Consider the following 22620-nt stretch of genomic DNA (forward strand, 5'->3'; position numbering starts at 1 on the left):
CTTTGGTTTCAGCTGCTTGGTAATCCACATGGAGAAATGTAAAACAACAAAAACAGAAAGAAGAGGGTTGTACCCCTTGCAGTATATAAATATTCGGCATTGTATAAAAAAAGAAAAAAAACCTTGCAACTAGTATAGTACATGTGGATTATTTTTCTTTATACAGAAAATTAGCAATACAAAGAGGTAGGGTCGTAGAACCCGCAGCCCGTTCAACAACAGGCAACAACCGAAGCATCATAGATAACATTTAACAAGTGCAGAATTATTTTTGCCCGGTAATGCAAATGAAAATCTTACTACTCTGGCAGCGGGACATGAGCTAAATCCTCTCTGTAAGGTACCTGATGCGCCTCTAGTTCATCTCCAGATTTTCGTGTCCCACTTTCCATGTTAGCTTGGACAACTGGGTCATTCTTTGTTGGATCAATAAATGTCTCAACAGTGTCTTTTCTAAAGGTCAGGTAGATGACTGCAAGTACATAGATTGCCATTAGCGGAAATACTATGATCCCAATAAACACATTCCCAACTTTGGGTAGATTGTTGTGAATTAGCCAGCCGACAAAGCCTGTGCTTAGATAATACACATTGATGCCGATGATCAACAAGCCTACAATCCACGAGAATATAATAATCTGCAAAAGTATATAATATTCAACTGTTAACACTAAACCCCAGTTGTTATTGGCTTAAATTAGGCAACAAGTCCTGGTAGCAAACTTTAACTTTTAGCATTCTAACCATTAATTATGGTTGTTGGATACATATATAGACTTTTGAATCAATTTTTCAAAAGCCAATGATTAGCAGTTTAATTTTCAGCTTTTTAGCTTTTCAATTGCTGACTACCAACAGCTGATCCCAATTAAACAAATTCAAATTTTCGATTGAAATCGAATTGATATGTAACGAAGAAAAGTTAAAAAAAATAGTTGCCACTTACATAGATTGAATTCTTATGTGGTCCCATCTTGGTGGAACTGCTGCTGAATTTAAGAAGAGGGATGAGAGCAAATGGAAGCTCAAATGAAAGTATCATCTGAAAAAGAAAGCCATTAATTTAATTATAACAATTAGTTTAGGCCAACAAAATCCATATATAGAACATAATTATCATAATCACTAACCGATGAAATGATGATTAGTCGACCTGCCCCAGAAGATCCACTTATAATAGAGACGATAAGACTAGGTGTAATGGCAATGCACCTAGTCATTAAATTCCTAATCCATTTTCTCATCTTAAGATCCAAGAAACCCTGATTTTTAAACCCACAAAATCCAAATTAAAACCCATATTAGTAAATCTTGAAATGGGATCACATCACAATTATAACTAATTAATAGCATTTTTTTTAATTAATGAGTTTTAACTTAATAGTATTAGAATCTTCTTTATAATTATGAAGTCCTGAATTTAATTCTTTTTTTATATAGAAAAATGTTTGAGCACAGGAGTAATATTTCTATCCCAAAATTAGAGAGAGTCTACAAATCACTGTAAATTTATAATGGAGTTTACGTATAGCCTATCTATGAGAAACTCTAATAGCAGTTAGTGGGATTCAAACTTGAGATGAAGTCCATAAACAGTTGAATCTTAGGGTTTAAATTTAAAATTTAATAAGAATCAAATATAAAAAAAGTTTTTCTAAATGACCTGCATGATAAATTGGCCAGCATAGGTGCCGGTGATAGTGGAGCTTTGTCCCGAGGCTAGCAATGCAATGGCATATATGGTTGAGCTAGACCTTCCTAGCACATTCTGTGACAGAATTAATGACTTAGAAATTAGTGAAAATTTGATGGTTAATTACAATAATTGTGTGTGTGTACGTATGATTAATTTTGTGAGTGCATAGACCTTGAGTAGGAAGGAACCAGAGTCAAGGGTGAGATTATTGCATTGATCAGTTTCTTCAGATGAGAGATTGTTGGCGAAGCAAACAGTACCAGTTACAGAAACAATTGATAAATTGATTAAGAGAGCTATACATAGTGCAAATCCACTCTCCATAAGGAAATATCGACATGCATCCTGCGAAATTAAACAAATATCAGTGTAAGCATTTCCATTTTTTTTTAATCTTATAACATAATATATCAGAAATTTAAAAATTAATTTGACATCCTAAATTAATTACTTCTTTTCATGAACTAGGAACTAATGTAGGCAATCTTATTGTATTATATGCCTACTTTATTTTCTTTAAAAGCCAAGACCTAAATGTATGTATAGGATCTCCCTTTATGCTGAACTATGTTTATCAATAACAATAATTAAGTCTCATTTCTGCCTAGTCTAGCATGAAGCTAGGTTTTAAATTCGAGTTCCTACTCTCCCATTCCCCCATACAAAAAAAAAAATTAAAAACTGCTTAGTCTGGTTTAGTTCAGTAACGTAAGACTTATTACTTATCTATTAGAGTCAGATTCGAATACCTACTCGTCAATCCCCCAAAAAAGCCTTAATACTAAATTAGTTGTACATAAATCCTAAACCTGTCATATCATTAGTATTGAATTTAGCAATGGAATCATAAATTTGTCACTAAAAGTAATTTTTATAGTGATTTAAATATAATTTCAAATTCAAGTAAATAATATTGATCATTTGAAATTCATACTTGCAAAGAGTTAAAAATATGGGATTGTTGGCTTACATTGATTCCACGAACAGAATTGGGTACTTTTCTTGAGAGCACAAGAGCAGAATGGAGAAAAAGATTGTGTCTAGTGAAAAAAAATGAAACAAGTGAATGATATAATCAAGTATAATATATATTATAAAGCTGAGGATAGTTGTTACATACGGCATAACGAGGGCGCCTAGAAGGGCAATGGCGTCTCCTATGGCTCCTTGGCCTGAAAGCTTAGGAATAAACATGCCCTTAATCACATCTACTGCAGGAGGCTTCACATAACTCAGTTCACCAAAGAAACATGCAGCCATTACAAATATCAACACTGTTATCAACAATTCCAGTTTTCTCACCTGTACAATTTCATATAATATAAGAGAAAAAAAGAATTGTCACATGTAACGGTAAAGTTACTCCATATGTAACTTGAAAGTCACTATTTCGAATCATGAAAACAGTCTCTTTATATATAATAAATGTTAAAATCAGCTGTAAAAATTTTATAACGACGTTAAGTTTTTATTGCTGTAAAGTTACCATACTGCAACAATTTGAACAATTATTGTTACCATTGATAAATTTTTTGCAACAATAATAGTCACTGACAATTTTTTTGTTTACAGCAATTATAATTTTACTGTAAAATATATTGTCATAATTTTACAACAGTAACATACAATAATTCTTATATGGCTGCTATAAATTTGTGGCAATAAACTTTATATTTTTGGCAGGAAAACTTTTTGCTGTTAAATGTAATATTTCTTGAGGTATGGTAAAGTTGCGTATACCAATCCTCCCCATAACTCAGGAGTGTGAGATTGTAACATTCCAAAACTTGAATAGGGTTTGAAAGTTATTTGGGTAGTTGTTATTATTGGTATCTGAGCGGTCTGGTCCTGATTTAGCAATTGTATCCGTATAGCACAACAAATTTAGCTTTGTTTTGTTTTATTTTTTTTCCCCTAATTTGCAGTACATAATTGGGCAAAAAATATATAAGCAATTAAGCATATGTAAGAGTAGTTGAAGTAGCATTTTCAAATCCTAAAGCAGTTGGAGTTGCAGAATTAAGAACTTAGAAAAACTCAAATTAATTATCATGTATGGACAAGAATCCATGACGAAACAGGACGCTTTAATCTCTTTTTTAACCTCTTTTCTCTGGAGACAAACATGAACATCTCTAACAACGACAGATGTGAAGCTTTGGTTAGGTTTACAATTCATTGTGAGAAGACCAAAATAAAATAATACTTGTGGGTGCACTGTCGCTACATATTTAAATATTTATTTCTTTTGAATCTTTATCTTTTTTTTTTATATTAATTCATGATTATTGAATTAATAATTCAATGATGCCTTTAAATTTTTGAAATTAATTGTTGAAAATATCAATCAATTGTCAATTTAAATAGAATTAAAAATGTTTACGCCATATTTCTGCAGGCCAAGAAGGAGGAGAGTGCTGAAACCAGTAATGAGAACTCCAGTCCATACTGGGATATGAAATAGTATATTTAGTGCAAAAGCTGTTCCAACCACTGAAAAAAAAGAGGAGAAATTATGTTAAAATTTTCATTAAAACAATAACGAAGAAATAATGAGAAATCATATATATAAACCTTCAGGTATATCTGCAGCTATCACGGCAATCTCAGCTAGCAACCATAAACAAAGCTTCACATATTTTGGGTACTCGACCTTGCACAATTCAGCCAGGTGTTTTCCTGATAATCCAAAAGGTTAAGATCCACGTAAATGTAAAGAGAGAACAGTTCACTTATTTATTACTATTTTGAGGAAAAAAGAGATTTGTTTTCCCTTTTTTTTTTAAATTGTTTATATACTTGATTGTTTTCACTTCTTACCGGTGCTTACACCAAGATTTGCAGAGAGAGACTGAATTATGAGGGCAAATATCAATCCGACGAGTATGATCCATAAAAGCTGAAAATTAGAAAAATTACATGTGAGTTGACATTCATGCCTACTATTCTTCTGGGAATTTTAAAAAGATTTGCATATTAAATTATATATTTTATTCGCACACAAATTATGATCAATGTGTCATCACCGAGAATCAACTTTTATGCGCCAAAACACTAGGCGATAGTATATAACATCAGATGACACAGTTGCAATTTTAGCATTTTTTTTTTGATATTGCATAGTACCTTCAATGAGTTAAGACTAATCCTGTTAGTCTTGAATCGGCTCACTAAAAATAAAGCGTTCCCGATGGGTATTACCTCCATTCACGAAAATTATAATAATTTTAAATAAATAGAGACAAAAAATATTTCTTAAATATATAAAGATAACACACATTTTTTAATAAAAGTATAATAATTTTATTAAGGCATGTTATGTTATTTGTTATATATAAGCACACACTTTTATATGGCTAATCTACCTTTATTGTTGATAATATGAAAATTAAGAATTAATAATACATGATACCATTCTCTCAAAGGGCAAAACTGTGAGGCTGATCATAATAAAATCAAAGAGGATAATATCTCGAAGAGTGTGCCAGAATCCAATCCGATATATGTGAGAATTCCATCACTAACATAAAAATACTATATATATTTATATATTTTTTTGGTTTTACCTCATAACCATGGTTGGCTCCGGCTTGCAAATCAGTCTCCACTGTGCAGATGCCACCATAAATATAATTTGTGAGTCAGTACTTACCAAATTCGCACGCACAAAACATACAGAAAAGAGAGATGCTTACGGTTTCCAGGATCAATATAAGCCACTGAAACCAAGAAACCTGGTCCTACATAGGCTAGAAATTTTCTCCATCCGGCATCCTAAATTATCAGGAGAATTTCAAAACATAAATTCAAATCCAGCGCGTATAAAAATCAAATAAAATAGCTTGTGTATACATATATATACCTGGTGATCAGTACCAGCTGGGTCCTGTACTTGATCTTGATCATGATCATGATCAATAGAATAAGGTGGGGTCTGGTCGTCCAAATTAACAGCTGCTATACGATTACTGTGTCTCCATGATGTTGGATCCACTTGTTCCTCATTCTGAAGACTTGCCATCTTTTTCTTTCTGCTTTATCTAGCTTGCAATTACATGAACTCCATTCCTCTATTTATGGTGGTAGCTTTCCACTTCATCCATATGCTTTACTTATCAACTCAAACCTTACGAAACCCGAATACTTTGTCAACTAAAAAAAAAAAAAAAGCATAAGCCTCCAATTAAGTATTTTTATTAGCCTTTAAATTAAATTTACATTAATTTTCAAATTTTAAAAATAAATTAAATAATTAAAAATAATAATAATGATGTTAAACTAGCACGGTTAAAATTAGCAAAGTAGGTTATCCGATATGCCATCACTAAAAATAAAAAACGAAGAAGAACTACATAATTTAAAGTGTTAATGAGTTTTATTAATTTTTATTTTTATTTTTAAATGAATAAATTGTTTTAAATAATATAATATTATTTTTTATAAATATTGATGATAAAATAACGGTTTAGAGTTAATTCAATTAAAATAATTTAATAATTGAAGTGTCTATTTAACTGTAAATTTTTTTTGGAATTAATATAACTATTTGAAAATTCTTAAAGGATTAAAAGAGATCTTTTGCCTTTTACTTTTTTTTTTTGGCCGTACAACACAATTTTATTAGTTATGGGTTAATATTTTTTACTATCCACTTTCTAACATTTTATTTACTTGTGTTTATCGATTTATAAATAAAGAAGTAGATTTAATTAATCTATATATATTTTATTACTCAAAACTTTTACAAATATCCTTCACTAATTTTAATTTAAATGTTAGTGTTTAGCACTGTTCGGTAATATTTACTATTTTAGTAATTTTACTGTTAGATATTAATCGTTAGTGGTTAACTATTTATACAGTAATTTAAAGCAAAAGTATTTAGTAAAAATAATTATTGAATTAGCTATTAAATATAAAAATAGTGATATTGACCTTAATTAAAACGCTCTCTCAATCTCTAAAAAAACTAAAAGGAGTAACATTTCATGAATTATCCTCTCAACTTTTAAATACTAGCATAAATACTATGCCACTAAAGAGTACAAATAAAAAAGATAGCATTTTAACTATAGTCAAAACATTAGGTACTACATTGAAAGTTATTGCCAAACAGAACCTTCAACTAATATGAAGAGAGTGAAACTTTGATTAATATTATATATATAAGGTAACTCATGATATCATATGCTTTTTTTTTTTTTCTGATAAGTAAATAAATTTTAATTCTATGTTAGAGAAAAATTTTAATACATTGAGTTTATTTAAAATTCACTTGTCAGATCTCTCAAAGGCACCCTATTTAAAATTAAGACGAGACTTGGTAAATAAAAAAACATGATATCATATGACTTCTTGATAACTATTTTATCTCTAATCTTACTATGATATCTATCTCTTGTTTGGCTTGACTATCTCTTGTTTGGCTTGACTTCTTTCACTTTGGCATATGCTACATGCTCTCCTATTATTAAATTGTTACACTTGCTCAGAAATCTTAAATATTAATTTGTCATAAGTGACACCGCAAACAGCATGCACTTAGCTGCAATCTTTTGTTTATTAATTAGTCAAGTTGGTTCTTAATCTATTGGTGAAAGTTTGCAGGAGGGATGTATGCATAGATCCGCGCTTGTAAATGATCGACATAATATAATTTTTATTTTATTACATATAGAGAGAAAGGAGAGTTGAATCTGAATTTCTTAGATCCATTATAATTATTACTGAAATATACCCATCACTGCAAATGATAATATAGCATAGTTGTTACAAAATGTAAGATTACCCAATTATCAGCATAAGAGTTTATTACTCGCTTTGCTAATTAGGGTTTGAATCTTATTAGAGTTGTTGCCATTTTTTTTCAAAGACTTCTTTAATTTTATAGCAAATAATGCAACATAAAAGTGGTTGACAAAAAAAAAAGAGGGGAAAAAAAAAACGAAGGCAGGAACATCTTTTATTTCGGTTTTCAAGGAACACTTCTGCAAGATGGATGGAACCCAGTGGTCAAATTAATACAAAGGCAGTAAGGAGCTTGTGGTTCTCATCAATAAGCCTTACCAGGCGTATTTTACACCTCAGCTAAACAAAAATTATTAGATAGGGTAGATCAATGGTCCTTAATTTCCACTCATAGATTTGTGGGTTTATCATAGAATTTATAACCATGGTGGGAAATTAAAGGAACCATATATATTAGATGACCTTATCTAATAATTTTAGTTTGAAACTGAAGAATTTGGTCTAAAAGTAAAGCCTCTATTCTGGCAGCGGGATGTCAGCTAAGTCATCTCTATAAGGCACATGATTCATCTCCAAAGCCTCATTAGACTTGCCTAGTCTTCCATCTTCCATGTTATTTGCTTGAAGAACTGTTGGATCTTCCTTCATTGGCTCTACAAATGTTATCACTGTGTCTTTTCTACAGGTTAGGTAGATGACTGCAAGCACATACATTGCCATTAGAGGAAATACTATGATCCCAATCAACACATTCCCAACTTTTGGTAGATTATTGTGAATTAGCCAATCCACAAAGCCTCTGCTTAGATAATATACGTTTATTCCAATTATTCCTAGAGCCAGAATCCACGAGAACACAATTATCTGCATGCATAATACCACAAAAATCGTTAATATCATAATTTTAATTTCTATCATTAGAAATTTTCTTTTATAATTTTAAGTTTTTTTAAGGGTATTTAAAAAAAATGTTCATCTTACAATTATTGAGTTCTTGTGAGGACCCATCTTGGTGGAACTGCTGCTGAATTTGAGAAGTGGGATGAGAGCAAATGGAAGTTCAAATGAGAGTATCATCTGCAAAATCCATATTTCCAAAGATAAAAACACAATTTAAAATTTAAATCTTGACAAGTTTTGAATATTTAGAAAGAAATAATTATTTTACTATGAAAATGGAGATTATATATGCTTCATTTAGAATAAATTATTTACGGTTCTCACATAATCTGCTTGATTTCTTCTTTTTTTTTTTAATAAAAAAAATTAAAATTTTCATTTCAAACATGAAAATAATAGAAAATAAACTGATTAAATTGAATTATTATAAAATTTAATATTCCAAACGGGGGTAATTTTTCTCACCGATGCAATTATGATTAGTCGACCTGCTCCCTGTGATCCTCCAATAATTGAGACAATAAGACTAGGTGTAATGGCAATACATCTAGTCAGTAGGTTTCTAATCCATTTTCTCATCTTAAGATCCAAGAAACCCTGCAAAGCTTACAACCATTCCAATTAATTTTTCTGGAGAAGATAATTAATTAGTAATTAATAATGATTAAATTTCTAAAAATGGGCTCAAGACCTGCATGATGTACTGTCCTGCGTAAGTGCCTGTTATAGTGGAGCTTTGACCTGAGGCTAAAAGGGCAATAGCATATAGTGTAGAGCTTGATTTCCCTAACACATTCTGTCAAAAACCATATAAAATATAAACCATTTTAATTACCCTAAGCAGTGCATTAATAGTAGAATTGTTTGTAATATAATAAAATTAATTTCCACCTGAAGAAGGAAAGAAGCAGAGTTAAGGGTGAGATCACTGCATCTATCTGCTTCCTGTTGCGATAGGTTCTGGGCTGAGCAAACCGTACCCGAGACAGAAACAACTGCGACATTGATTAAAAATGCAACAAATAGTGCAAATCCACTCTCTATAAGGAAATAACGGCAGGCATCCTGTTAAAATAAATATTAATTAAACAGTTAGCGACTCTAAAAGAATGTCCTGCTCAAACCAATTTTTCATATCGTTTTCTCATTCAAATTTGAGTCAACTTCACAATTTTCTTTTGTTGTTGCAAAAAAAAAAAAATTCAATTGATTTCAATTAAGATTCAAATTCAATATCTCATAATTTTCTGAAAATAATTTCAGTATCATTGAATAAAAATTCATTAATACAATTTTAAAAATAACTCCGAGTTTGAGTCATGGAATCTCTCTCTAAAATAAGAGTGAGGCTGCGTACATCAATTTTCTCTTGAACTCAAAAATTAGGGATATTTCATGTAATGAATCGCCCTTTATTATTGAATTTTTAAAAATTTTAATTTTTTTTTTAATATCTGTTCAATTAAGTAGTTGGAAAGTAGTTTTTAGGTTTCTAAGAAAATATACTGCTCAAAGCAATTGTTATACTGACACGATATTTGAATTTATGATTTAATTAACAATGAATTGGGGCTTATCGGTGAATTTATTGAAATTTAGAGATGAAATAGACTGTCTAATTTAGTCCTTACGTTGATGCCACGGACAGAATTGGGTACTTTTCTAGAAAGCACAAGGGCTGAGTGCAGAAAGAGGTTGTGTCTGTAAAATAAGAGAATGCCCCCATAATAACAAGTTATATAAATAAGTAATTTAAAGGACTGTTAATTATAAAAATAAAGAAGATATTATTCTTACGGCATGACAAGGGCACCTAGAAGGGCAATGGCGTCGCCGGTGGCTCCTTGGCCGGAAAGCATGGGGACAAACATGCCCTTAAGGACTTTAGAAGCTGGTGGCTTGACATGACTCATTTCACCAAAGAAACATCCTGCCATTACAAACACCAGAACTGCTATTAACATTTCAAGCTTCCTCACCTGCACAAAAGCAAAATCCCAAATTAATTAATAATAACAAAAATAAATAATCCTGTGAAAAGTGAATTATTAATCAGTTAAAATTAAAATATTATTAGCATTAGAATAGCGGTCTAATTATATATAAAATTAATTGTGAAGTGATAGAGTAAATTCACCCCATATTTCTGCAGGCCAAGGAGGAGGAGAGTGCTAAGACCCGTGCAGAGAACTCCAACCCATAGTGGGATGTGAAACAATATATTTAAGGCAAAAGCTGTCCCAATCACTGGTCAATAATAAAGAGTTAACAACAAATTAGTATTAATTGTGATGGTCCAGTATCAGTAGAAATTAATTTTCTTTAATCATAAATAAATATGTAATTTAATTTATATGCTATAAATAAATATAAAGTAATTTAATTTATAATTTAAGTAAAAATCTTTATATATATATATATATATAGAGGGAACAAGAGTCAAAGAGAGAAATCCTCTTTGACTCTTATTAATCTGATTCTATATGAACATAGAGAGAGAGAGGGGCATTAGAAAAAGAGTCAGAGAGAGAAGGAGCGGATAAGATATTTTGCCTTCGGGTATATCTGCAGCAATGACAGCTAACTCAGCCAGCAGCCAGAGACAGTACTTGACATATCTTGGATACTCAGCCTTGCATAACTCTGACAGATGTTTTCCTGACAATTCCACGTATATCAAACTCCATATTTACTCCACAAGTAAAAAAAAAAAAAGTATAACATTCACATTTTTAATATCTAATAAAAAAAATATTATTCATATTTATATTTTAGAAAAAAAAATTATAGTAAATTTATCATATCAGTTTTATTTTTCCTTAGAAAAGAAAATCTTAATTACCAGTGCTAACTCCAAGATTAGCTGCGAGAGATTGAATTACGAGAGCAAAGATGAGTCCAATAAGTATAACCCAGAGCAGCTGCAAATACAAAATATATAAAATGACCATTAATGCTTTCTATATATTTCATGCAAATAATTCTCTCATGAAGATTATCTCTGTTGTCTTCTTTTCTCTTTCTTAATTCATTACCTCATATCCATGGTCAGCTCCTGCTTGCAGATCAGTTTCCACTGTAGATTATCACATTACAGAGAAAAAAAAAAAAAACTGTAAGCCATGGATAATGTAAGCCAATATGGAACCAGGAAATTAACCAGAGACACTTACGGTTGCCAGGGTCAAGATAAGCCAAAGAAACCAGGAAACCAGGTCCTACATATGACAGAAACTTTCTCCATCCGGGTTTCTGATCGTCAAAAAAGAACTCAGTAGTTGTGGATCACATTATTCTTAAAACTTAACCAAATGAAATATGTTTTATATATATATATATATATATATATATATATATATATATATATACCTGGTGAGTTGGGTCGCTATGTTTATGCCCAAGACCAATGGCAGGTTGTGGTTTCCCCTCTAGGTTAACAGCTGCTATGCGATTGCTGGGTCCGCTCCATGAGGTTGGCACTGTATCGCTCACTTGCTCAGGCCTCTCCATCTACGTCTCTGTGTGTGTACCTTATTACTACATGCTATTTACTTGGTGAAGTGTTGTGTGTATTTATAGGCCACTGCTGAGGGATGTGTAGGGCAGCTACTTGCCACTTGTTTTGTTAAATTAGGGACAAATATTTGGCTGCTATGCTTAATCGGTGCAAGAGGCCGGAAAGGTCACTTTCTTCTCTTTTTCAAGTTCGAATGATATATATATAAAAAAAAAAAAACATATATATGTAAATATATTATTATATTGATCATTTTACACGACATGTATTGTTGATCCCTTTCTTATTTGTATATTATATAATTTAATTAGTTCATTCATGTTCTTGATCAATTAGCTCTCGATGTCGTGATACATACGAAAATCTAATATTTACATGATTAATAGAGTATAGAGAGCTTGAGTGTGAAGACTTGGAATTTTCATTAAAAGGTTTTACATTTGAATTTCTGAAAATGGGTACGAAAAAAAATAAAAGAAAAAAAAGTTTCTAGATTAGCTGGCTAGATTCAGCCTAAAATGATAGATGTAATATTTTTTTATGACTGCTTATTAAAATTTTAATTTAAGAATTCATAATTTTACTGATTATTTTAATATTATTGTATTAAAATTTATTGATTGATAGTTACTTTTAACCTTATTGCATTTATGTTAAATTATAATTTTAAATTATATTTATAAATGACAATTTTTTTTGTTACGTAACATTTCAAGCCTTTTTTTTTCTTTTATTCTGCTATATAAGATTTTAAATCCATCATATTTATATCAAATGATAATTTTTAATTAAATTTATTAATAATAATTTTTTCATATTTCTTAAATAATTGTAATATATAATTATTATATAATTTAATTTTTTAAATATAATCCTTAATTAATTTAATTTTTTTAAAAAATATTAATTACTAAATATAATTATCATTCATTATTATATTCTCTAATTTTTATTTTAAAAATATCAATAATAGTAAAAATCAATACCTACATTTATTTTAAAAGAAAATCAAAACTAATTAGTTGATTTTTTAAAATACATTTACTGTAATTAAATTTAGTATTTAATTATTGGTGATTTGCCAACTCAAGGCATTCAATTTTTAAAATTTAATAAATATTATCATGAATTTTCAGTTGTTACTATAACTGAAGATTTAATTTCTTTTAAAGTATTGCTTCATATTAGAATCGGATATCTGAATTTTTATGAGAAATCAATGATTGAATTAAAAAAAAAATGTGTACTTATTGAAAGTATTGCTTATCCATTAATTTTTACTTTTTTTAAATAGAAAGATCAACATTAAATTTTTTTTATATTTTCTAAATAATATGAAACTACTAAATATAATTATAATCTATTATCGTATTCTCTAATTTTTAATTTGAAAAGCAGTAAAATCAATACTCATGCTTATTTTGAAGGAAAATTAAAACTATTTAATGAAATATTTTTAAACATATTTATTGCAGTTATATTTAATAATTAATCATTGGTGATTTGCCAACCTAAAGCATTTAGTATTTCATTTAATTATAAAAAATTAAGAATTACATATCATTTAAAATCATTTTAAATTAATAAAATCATTTAAAATTATATTATAAAAAGTAGTCATACATAATATTTAAAAATTTTCTTTAAAAAAAAATTTATAGCCATTAAGGCTATTAATTTAAGAGCAACTGCTAATTTATTTAACCAAAGTTTATGACTAATATTTTAGAATTTTAATATTTTAAATAGCGACGTTAAAATTTTTCTAATTAAAGAATAGTATTTTTTTTTATTTAACAATAGTTTAATGACCTAATTAATATGATATGAATTTTCTATAATTTTTGTCATGTTCAATCTCATTACTTGCAATTCTTATCCTTAAACTAAAGGGAAAAAAAAAATTTTTTTATGCATATTATAAAACTTTTATATTTATTACATATTAATTTTTTTCTTAGTTATCTTTCTAATAAAAGATTTTTTCTTAAAAAAATGTATTAGCATTAAATTTACTCTCACGTAAAAAATCAAACAATTAATTATAAAGATAATAAACAGATTATTAGATAACACGTGTATGTATGGAATAAAAAACTGAAAATTCAACCATTATTAAAAAATATATAAAAAATTTTAATAAGCTTTGTTACTGTCATTCTTGATATTTTTATATTTATTTAAATTGAATACATGTGTATAGTGTCTACTTATATACACTTATGTGCATTTAATACATATCATCCCATTGACTTAAATTTTCTAGCTCTATCCCTTGCAACAAACTAATAATTTAGAAAGACAAAACTATATTTAAATCCAAACCAACTCTACATGATATGCTTGATGCTCCCCATCTGTGGAGCTCCCTCTCTCCATCATCTTAGCCTAGGGTCTTCTCTTCCTCTTGAACAAGCCTAGAAAAAGAAGAAAGAGAGGGAGAGGCATTTTTGGATCCATGCATGATTTTTAATATAAGAAAGAAATTAACTCAAGGTGGGTGTTTATATTTTCTCATTTTTGTACTTAATCTTGCGTTTATTTTGAATTTTATTAGGTAAAATTGAAGTCAACAATATTTTATTTTTTCCTTTACTTTTATTAAATAAAAAATAAAATGAAATTTATTGAGTTTTCTCCTTAAAAAAAACATTATTTCTTTCATGAGGCTCTCATAATTGTAGAGATTGATTATATGCAAAAACTAGCGTCCGAGTCCCCTTAGATTTTGGGATAAAACTTCAACTCGACTCCCCAAATTGGTAGGGAGGTTGAATTAATTAAAATTTTTTTTACTAGTTTAATCCTTTAAATTGAAAAATTGGATTAATTTGACATAAATTTTAACTGTATATAACACCATCTAATAGAGAAATTAAATAGAATTTTTTGGCATTTTAAAATTTACTCTTTGAATTTTATAAAAAGTTACAATTTAATCATCCTCTCTGCACTCTTTATCTCTTAACTTTTCTCGGTTATTCCATTCATCTCATCTGTGCGTATATTTTTCACTCCCTAAATTCAAATTAATGTCGAATTGATCTAATTTTTTCTTTTGAGGACTTAAGTCATTGGCTACCTGCACTGGCATTAATCACGGAATGATTGAATAGACCATCAACCTACCATGTGAGTAGAAGCTACCTTGAAGGTACGTAAGGGGTGAAAATCAACGAACTATGGTAGGAGACTGCAAAAGTAATCAGTTCTTTCATCTCATAGTGTTTCCATGTTTAATTTCCACAATCAACAAATTCCCTGAAAATTTTGTTTTCAATCATTACGTTTTTAATGTCAATGCAGGTAGCTAATGATGCATTAAGGCCATCTAATAGTTGAATATTGGTGCATTTCAAGGTTTTCAAATTTGACTCCATCTTTAAATCCATCAAGAAGATTCAATTTGGGGTCAAATCAAAATTTAATTGATATAATTTTAAACAAATATATTGTAAAATTAATAATAATGTTACATTGTAATTAATACTTTTATATATTTATAAATAAATATTAAAGTAAATTTAGTTAATTTTTAATATGTAAATATTTTTAAAAATAATTTAAATTTTTAAATAAAATTGTTATAATAATAAATTTATTCAAATCAATAAAAAATAAATGTTAATATATTAAAATTATATAACATAAGAATTCAACAAAAATATTATATAACATAGTAAATAGAAAACTTTTATACACTTTTACCATATAAAAAATAATACAATAAAAAAAAATTAATAATTCAAGTTAACATACTAATAAAATAAACTATACTATTGACACCATTAATTATTAATTAAGTTACAAGAGAGTGAAATTAAGAAATTTTTATTTTTCTTTGCAATATATATATATATATATATATATTGTAAGACAAAGCAATCTTGTAGTTCACTTGGTTATTGACATAAAAAAAAAAAAAAGAAGCTCCTTTTAGTTTCAGATTCTAAAGATCTGATTGCTTGTTTCAAACTTAGTCGGGTTTTTTAGTTTGCTGAATATTCTATCTATTCAGATTGGTTCATATCAAGTTTTTAAAAAATCAAAGTCTAATGATTCAATTGAATCAAGTGAAACTCTGATTCTCAATTAAATTAATTTAATCTGAATTTAATAACTATGATGCATCTAATTATCTTAATAAATGAGATTCAAAATTTAATATTTTGACATATTTTAAATAAAATAAGACTAATTAAAGCCTTTTTTATTTTAATATTAGCGATAGATTTGCAAGATTAAGGCTAAAAAAATCTTAGAGCTCAATATTCATAGATGAAATTACCTATATATTATAAGTTTTTTTTTTTTACAGGTTAGATTTTGATTGGAATATGAAATTATAATCTAATAATTTTAAAAAATAATTTCAATATTATTAAATTAACATTTATTTATTAATATCTATATCATCAAATTAAGATTTCCGTACTATTAAATTCTTGAAACCAAAATAATTTGACTTCTGTAAGCACATGCATCTGTTTATGTATACACATGCTCATAATTTTGTTTGAATTTAAAATTTGATTAGCCTAATTTAGAATTAGAATTGAAAATAAATTAAAATCAATTGATTCTATCTGATTACGGGTTAAAATTAATTGTTTTTTTAAAAATAAAAAATAAAAACATTTAACCGTTTGATTATATTAAAATTAAAAAATTTCAGGATTCGATCTCAAATTTTTAAAATTTTTAAATTAAAGCCATCAATTTCAATTCAAACTGAACCCACAGCAAGGTCTACTTATATATAAATGGTGGCAGTTGCCAAGATCCATGCCTTCCTATTATTATAAATTGGAATGCTTCATGCCTCCATATTATATACATAGTAATAATGATTAGATTTAAGTCAATGATACCTACATTGAAATTATTTTAGTTGTGTAGCAGTTACCCATTATAGGCTTCCGTCAAAGTGGATTTGTCTCATATACCAATCTACGAAGACTTGCCTATTTTTAACAACACAATACAAAACAAAGCTCTCTACCTAAAGCACGAGACTAATACCTAACAAAAGAGAAAATTACTCAAAACAAAATCCCCAGTAGACAATATAAGTATCTAACTCTCTATCACTATAAAACGGCCAAAGAGCATTTACAAGGTATCAATTCCTAATTAGTTCAATTAATTATCATGATTAATTGAAGGGGCTACACTATATATTTTATTTTCTTCTTAGTTAACACACATTCACAATATTTTTTTTTATAAGCATGAATTTTATTAATTAATTAAAAGTTAGGAAAAACTTTGCAAACATCATTAAATTAATCCACCAATAGGCTTATCTGAAAACGCTAGTTTAGGTGATGAAAGCTAAGTGAAAAAATCTATCAAGGAGAAAAGGAAAAGGAAGGAAAATCAATACAATTTAATAAGGATGAAGAGTAACAAAATAGGATTAGACGTGAGCATTATTCAGTTTAAATCGAATAAACCAAACCGTCCTAATTCAATGATTCAATTCGATTTTGTGGTAATTCAGTTTAGTTCGGTATTAATTTTTCAGATTTTTTATTATTTCAATTCGATTTTAGAGTGGAAAAAAATTCGGTTGAACCGAACTAAATCGAATATGTTTAAACTCACTGTTTTGCCCTAGGTTGCCCACTATACAAACCCATTTTCCCCTCAGTGCTATCCTTCTTTCCATCTTGTTTGTGTCTATGCCATTTTTCCTCTGCCTTTTCTTTTTCCCTCCTTCCTGTTTGTCCCTCGCCAACATGACAACACCCTGGTACCCATTGCAACAACATGCCTTAGCCTCTTCTCATTTTGCTATCGCATCTCATCCCTTTGCACCGTCGATGGTTTGTGTGTTGACTGCTTGAAGTCGTAGCCTTTGGGTGTTGTGTCGATCGATTGCTTGCTTTGTTGTTCTTGTTCTTCTTTGTGACTTTTTGAAGCCAAAGCCTTTAGGTGTCTGGTCAATTGATTATTTGCTATATTGTTCCTATTCTTTGTGACTTTTTAAAGCCAAAGCTTTTGGGTGTTAGGTCAATCGATTGTCTGCTTTGCTGTTTTTCTTCGTGATTTCGTTGAGTATTCTATTATATGAGTTAAGTATAGAGTCGCAAGGACTTTTCGGTCGCCGGATGATTCTCATCGAAGTGGGAAAAGTGAGGAGTCGCCACTTTAATTTGGAGAGAAATTAAAGAAAGTCATTTGTAAAAAATTAAAATCCACTTTAAAAACAGAGATTCTAGGTTTGGGGTCCGTACAAGGGTGGAGAAAGTGTTAGGCATCCCACCTCGTCCCTCAACGAGGGTAAGCAGATTTAATGTTGTGCTCTTTATAAATTGATAATTTAGGGGTTAAAATGAGGATGTTAATCCTTTGTACGGATAAAATGAATATTTGATATTTCACTATTTTGGGTTGCCCAAGAACACGAGTATATGAGATGACCCTTCAGTGAATAGGTGTTATATAATAGATTTTTAGGAGGGTTAATATGAATGCTGAAGTTGTGATATTCTTAGGGAAATTTTTGTCTTATAAATATGAGTGCCTTGAGGAGAACTCTCCATTGGGCCTCAACCTAGTATTCGGGATACTATGGGAAGACCTCTCTCGCTGATCCCTTGGTGTTTTAAGCATTTAATTCGAGAGCTCGGGTAAGAACTCTCCCCCAATCTCTTAGTATATTTTAGTTAGAATTTAAGCTAAGAGTATTCGGGTAAGAACTCTCTCCTGATCTCTTAATGTATTCTGTTAAAATTAAGGCAGAGGATTTCGGGTAAGAACTCTCCCCCGATCTTCACATATTTCATTAAGATTTTGGCCAAGAATTCAGGTAAGAACTCTCCCCCAATCTTTACATATTTTATTAAGATTTTGGCCGAGAATTCAGGTAAGAACTCTCCCCTGATCTCTATATATTACGTTAAAAATTAAGCTGAGTTCGGGTAAGAACTCTCCCCCGATCTCTTAATATATTGCATTAAAAAAATAGGCTGAGTTCGGGTAAGAACTCTCCCCCGATCTCTTAATATGTTGCGTTTAAAAAATAGGCTGAGTTCAAAGAACTCTCTCCCGATCTCTTAATGTATTGCATTAAAAATTAAACTGAGTTCTGGTAAGAGCTCTCCCTCGATCTCTTAATATGTTGCGTTAAAAAAATTGGGCTGAGTTCGGGTAAGAACTCTCCCCCGATCTCTTAATATGTTTATTAGAATGGCGTTTTATAAGAACTTTAAACTAAGGATTCTTGTAAAGTGTCCTTCTTGACCCCTTTTATATGGGAATGAAGTGTCGAAGACACAAGAAACCCCTGTGTAAAGCTTTTCCTAGCCTACGGGACCTTATAACTAGATGGTGGATGAAAGGCCGAACTCCTTGCCGATCTTCCGCATGATCGCTTTATCAGAACTCTTTGATTTGCGACATCTGATCTCTTTTTTAGTTGCTCACTCGAGATCCGAACTTATCATGATTCTCGATCTATTGTCTTCTCACCTGGGTTTGTTCCAAGGCCCAATCTCATAACTTATTTGTTTGACCTAATCTTGTTTCCAACCTATTCGACCTTTGCTACACCTATCTTCCTTTATCATTTTTCATTTATTCAAACTCTCATGTTAAAGTACTCCTGCCTATATTCTTTAGAGCATTTACGAGTCACCGATGACTTGAACATCTATTCTCGAAAGGAATGAAAACTAGTTGACGATAAATGGAGTTTACGAATGAATAAAAAGAAGGCACAGGAAATAACTACGGCCCTAGATAACCTATTCTGAGATTTAGTATGACTGAATATAAAAGAAACTTTAAAAGAAAACTGAAGAAAATAAACTAAGGATATTCAACAAAATGACAGTTTAGATGCTTACCTATGAAAAGTTAAGGAGACAGGCGAGCTGACTCCGGTATCCACAACTCTTGGAGAGGTGAAAGCTGATGGCCGAAGGACTTGAGCTTACCTGAGGTAATGGGAATAGATCGGAACGAAGTTGAGCTCGGAGAGTAATGCACAGATACTAGGGCGGTGGGAATGAGGTGGAGTGAAGATGGTTTCACAGGGTAGTGCACAGGAACTGAAAATGAAAATCTCAGGATTTAGAGCTCCTTTTGATGAAATACTTCAGAAAACTGGTTTCTAAAGTTTCTCAACACTTTGAAAGCTCCGAATGACAAGTAACAAGACTGAATCAAAGTCCAGAGTCTTTCCACAATAATCACCACCTTCTTCCTTCAACAGTGTTGCATGCAAGTATTTATGGAGAATGGGTGTCCAAAATGAAGGGTCGGGATCTTATTAGGGGGAAACGGAAGGCTTAGATTCAAAAGGACATAATCTGATGTCTGAGAATTAAAGAGAATCAAAATGGAGGGTCGGGATTCTGTTCAGAATATCTGTCCTTTCTCCCCTTAATCCAACGGTCAAGGGTCTTGCCTTACGAAATGGATCCAAAGGCTAGGAATAAAAGGCATCGAATCTGTCATCTGCTTTTGATCTGAAGGCTCTAGATCCATCCTTACAATTATAATCAATGGTGTAGATCAGGATGTACAGGGTTGCTTTAACCGTTTTGGCGTCTGGAGACTAGGAGGGTGTCCTTACGAATGAGATGTGTGGTGAGGATCTGATCATGCCTGCAATGCTTTAACTAACTCGGATCTAATGGTGGAGGAAGCTAATTAAAGGCCTTGATTGATAGTTATTCAACTCCCTGAGTTCTCCGATTTTACGGGTCATTCTTTGCTTTTTCGATCTTCCCATTATGACCATCCCCTTTTAGGGTCATTATTCCGATCTCTAACTCTTGCATCGGGTCCCCTCTTATTTCTCGATCTCTCTCATTCCTGATCTTTCCTCTCTATCTAACTTGCATCGGTCAAAGCAATAAATTCTTCAGTTACTGATGTGTCCGCTTCGGGTTCTGTATGCAATAAATGCCGGGGCTCTATATATATGCCGAGGGATTTTCCTTTGCATATTCACAACTTTCTCCGGTGAACCTTCAATGTTTCATTCTTCAGTTCCTGGCTTTTCCAGCAAGGATACTTCCCATGACAACTACTTTAATCTTTTTCTGAATGCTTTCTTTATTCATTTCTAGAAAATGAGCAACTCCGGTGATCAGAAGTTTATGAGGGTGTCATCCGATGATGGTGAGAGAACTGGACTAATTAATCGATCAAGGTCAAAACTAACTAACGCACCGATCTCGGATCGGCCCATCGGCATAGCTCGTAGACCGATCTCTGACAAGAAGACCGCTAATTTCAATCTTAATATCAGTGGCCGCCTCTTGAAGTTCACTTGGTTCCTTACCATCTCGAGGGTCCTAATTGCAGCTCAGTTCTGATCGATGACATCAACAATGACGCCGCTCAATATCATGAGAGTCAATGTCACCCCACCTGAGCTATACATCTGCCCAATATTTATTACTGGTTTTCTGATCAAACACATCTTTTGATTCAGCCACAAGACTAGGCTTTGACATAGGCCAGCATTCTGAGCTTTGAAATAGTCTTTAGCTAGGTAGAATGTAGTGTTGATTTTGAGAGATCGCCCAAATGATATAATCTAATCTTTTGAGATCGCCCAAATGATGTAATCAGATCTTTTGAGATCGCCCAACTGATGTAATCAGATCTTTTGAGATCGCCCAAATGATGTAATCCGATCTTTTGGAAATGAAATGAATTTTTTATTTGAATGTTTTTGTTTTGTTATTACATTAGTTATTTTTCCGATCTTCGATAAGTGTACTCGATTTGATCCCTAGACGAATCGCCATTCGCTGATCCGTGGGTTTGGAAATTTGTTCAATCCGATGACCTTAGTTGATTGATCTCATTTATCTGATTTTTTTACTATGTTTTTGGAACCTTCTTGTGACGTGTCAAGGAAGCAGCTCGGTTCTGCTAACCGATGCGTCACTTGGGACTTCATGAGCATTTAATGCTCAGACGGGTGTAAATAGGGGAAAGGTTAGTCATTTGTTTCCCTTATATCATTTTCAGACCTTCCCCTAGCGATTTCAACACTTCCTCTCACTTTCTAAAGTTTTCAGGCATCGATTCACACTCCGATAAGGGTTTTGATCTTTTCTCGATTAATTTTCCTTTTTATTTTATGAAAATGAGTGGTACCGAGGGTAAGAGAGTTGCGAGCCCGCCTTCTGTCCATATTTCGTGGACCTCGGAAGAAGGCGACGTGATTAGACCAAGTGGACGATCCAGCACAGCCATCATTCCGGTTGCTGGTCCAACTACTAGACCGAAGCGAAGAATGTCTTCGAGAAAGGAGAACTTGCCAATTGATGAACTACCGTCAGTCCTTAGAGAAATCGATCTCCAATCCATAAGTCAAGAATATAATCAGCGAATCGACTCTTTTGAACTGATCAGATGCCATGGCGCTCTTCAGGCTGATCACTTCTTTGAAGAAGGCGATCTTATCATAGTGTACGAGGAGCAGCTAAAGTTCGGGCTCCGTTTTCCCTTGGATGGATTTTACAAGGCCGTCCTAAAATTCCACCATGTCTCAGTAGCTCAAGTGGATCCAAACTCCTGGCGGACTTTAGTAGCCTTCAGAGGCCTCTGTCGAGCCAAGAGACTGGAGCCCATGGTTAGGGTCTTTGCCGAGCTGCATAGGCTTGCCCGAAGAAAGGATGACGAATTATGATTCTTTTAGGCGAAGCCGAACTGCTGGCTTTTCACTGATCTCCCTTATTTGCTGAAAAACTAAAAGGATCGATTTTTCATCATTAGGAGTAAGGATCGA

At 31.3% G+C, this 22620-nt stretch overlaps 2 protein-coding genes across 2 annotated transcripts; both read right to left on the reverse strand.

The window, feature by feature from the left end:
- Positions 1-71: 71 nt before the first annotated feature.
- Positions 72-5849, reverse strand: LOC110655342 (metal transporter Nramp6.2). The gene is made up of 13 exons (XM_021811629.2): positions 5559-5849; positions 5392-5470; positions 5263-5303; positions 4517-4595; positions 4271-4375; positions 4080-4189; positions 2817-2998; positions 2667-2736; positions 1868-2041; positions 1664-1768; positions 1131-1262; positions 947-1042; positions 72-638 (listed from the first exon to the last, which is right to left on the reverse strand). Exons 1-13 carry the CDS (start codon positions 5715-5717, stop codon positions 300-302), a joined length of 1671 nt encoding a protein of 556 aa, XP_021667321.2. The 5' UTR covers positions 5718-5849; the 3' UTR covers positions 72-299.
- A 1802-nt stretch (positions 5850-7651) lies between these two features.
- LOC110655340 (metal transporter Nramp7.2-like) lies at positions 7652-11869 on the reverse strand. The gene is made up of 13 exons (XM_021811622.2): positions 11714-11869; positions 11518-11596; positions 11380-11420; positions 11187-11265; positions 10898-11002; positions 10482-10591; positions 10142-10323; positions 9976-10045; positions 9236-9409; positions 9036-9140; positions 8810-8941; positions 8426-8521; positions 7652-8308 (listed from the first exon to the last, which is right to left on the reverse strand). The coding sequence occupies exons 1-13, from the start codon at positions 11852-11854 to the stop codon at positions 7961-7963; spliced, it is 1662 nt and encodes a 553-aa protein (XP_021667314.2). The 5' UTR covers positions 11855-11869; the 3' UTR covers positions 7652-7960.
- Between the last annotated feature and the right edge of the window lie 10751 nt (positions 11870-22620).

The sequence above is a fragment of the Hevea brasiliensis genome, chromosome 12 (assembly GCF_030052815.1).
Source record: "Hevea brasiliensis isolate MT/VB/25A 57/8 chromosome 12, ASM3005281v1, whole genome shotgun sequence".
NCBI classification, from domain to species: domain Eukaryota; kingdom Viridiplantae; phylum Streptophyta; class Magnoliopsida; order Malpighiales; family Euphorbiaceae; genus Hevea; species Hevea brasiliensis.

Coding starts and splice junctions, on each gene's coding strand:
- LOC110655342 (XM_021811629.2), bottom strand. CDS start 5,717: ATGGCAAGTCTTCAGAATGAGGAACAAGTGGATCCAACATCATGGAGA. Junction 5,471..5,558: donor CAGCTGGTACTGATCACCAG/GTATATATATGT, acceptor CTGATAATTTAG/GATGCCGGATGGAGAAAATT. Junction 1,769..1,867: donor CTGGTTCCTTCCTACTCAAG/GTCTATGCACTC, acceptor ATTCTGTCACAG/AATGTGCTAGGAAGGTCTAG.
- LOC110655340 (XM_021811622.2), bottom strand. CDS start 11,854: ATGGAGAGGCCTGAGCAAGTGAGCGATACAGTGCCAACCTCATGGAGC. Junction 11,266..11,379: donor GAGCTGACCATGGATATGAG/GTAATGAATTAA, acceptor TTGTATTTGCAG/CTGCTCTGGGTTATACTTAT. Junction 9,410..9,975: donor ATTCTGTCCGTGGCATCAAC/GTAAGGACTAAA, acceptor TTATTTTAACAG/GATGCCTGCCGTTATTTCCT.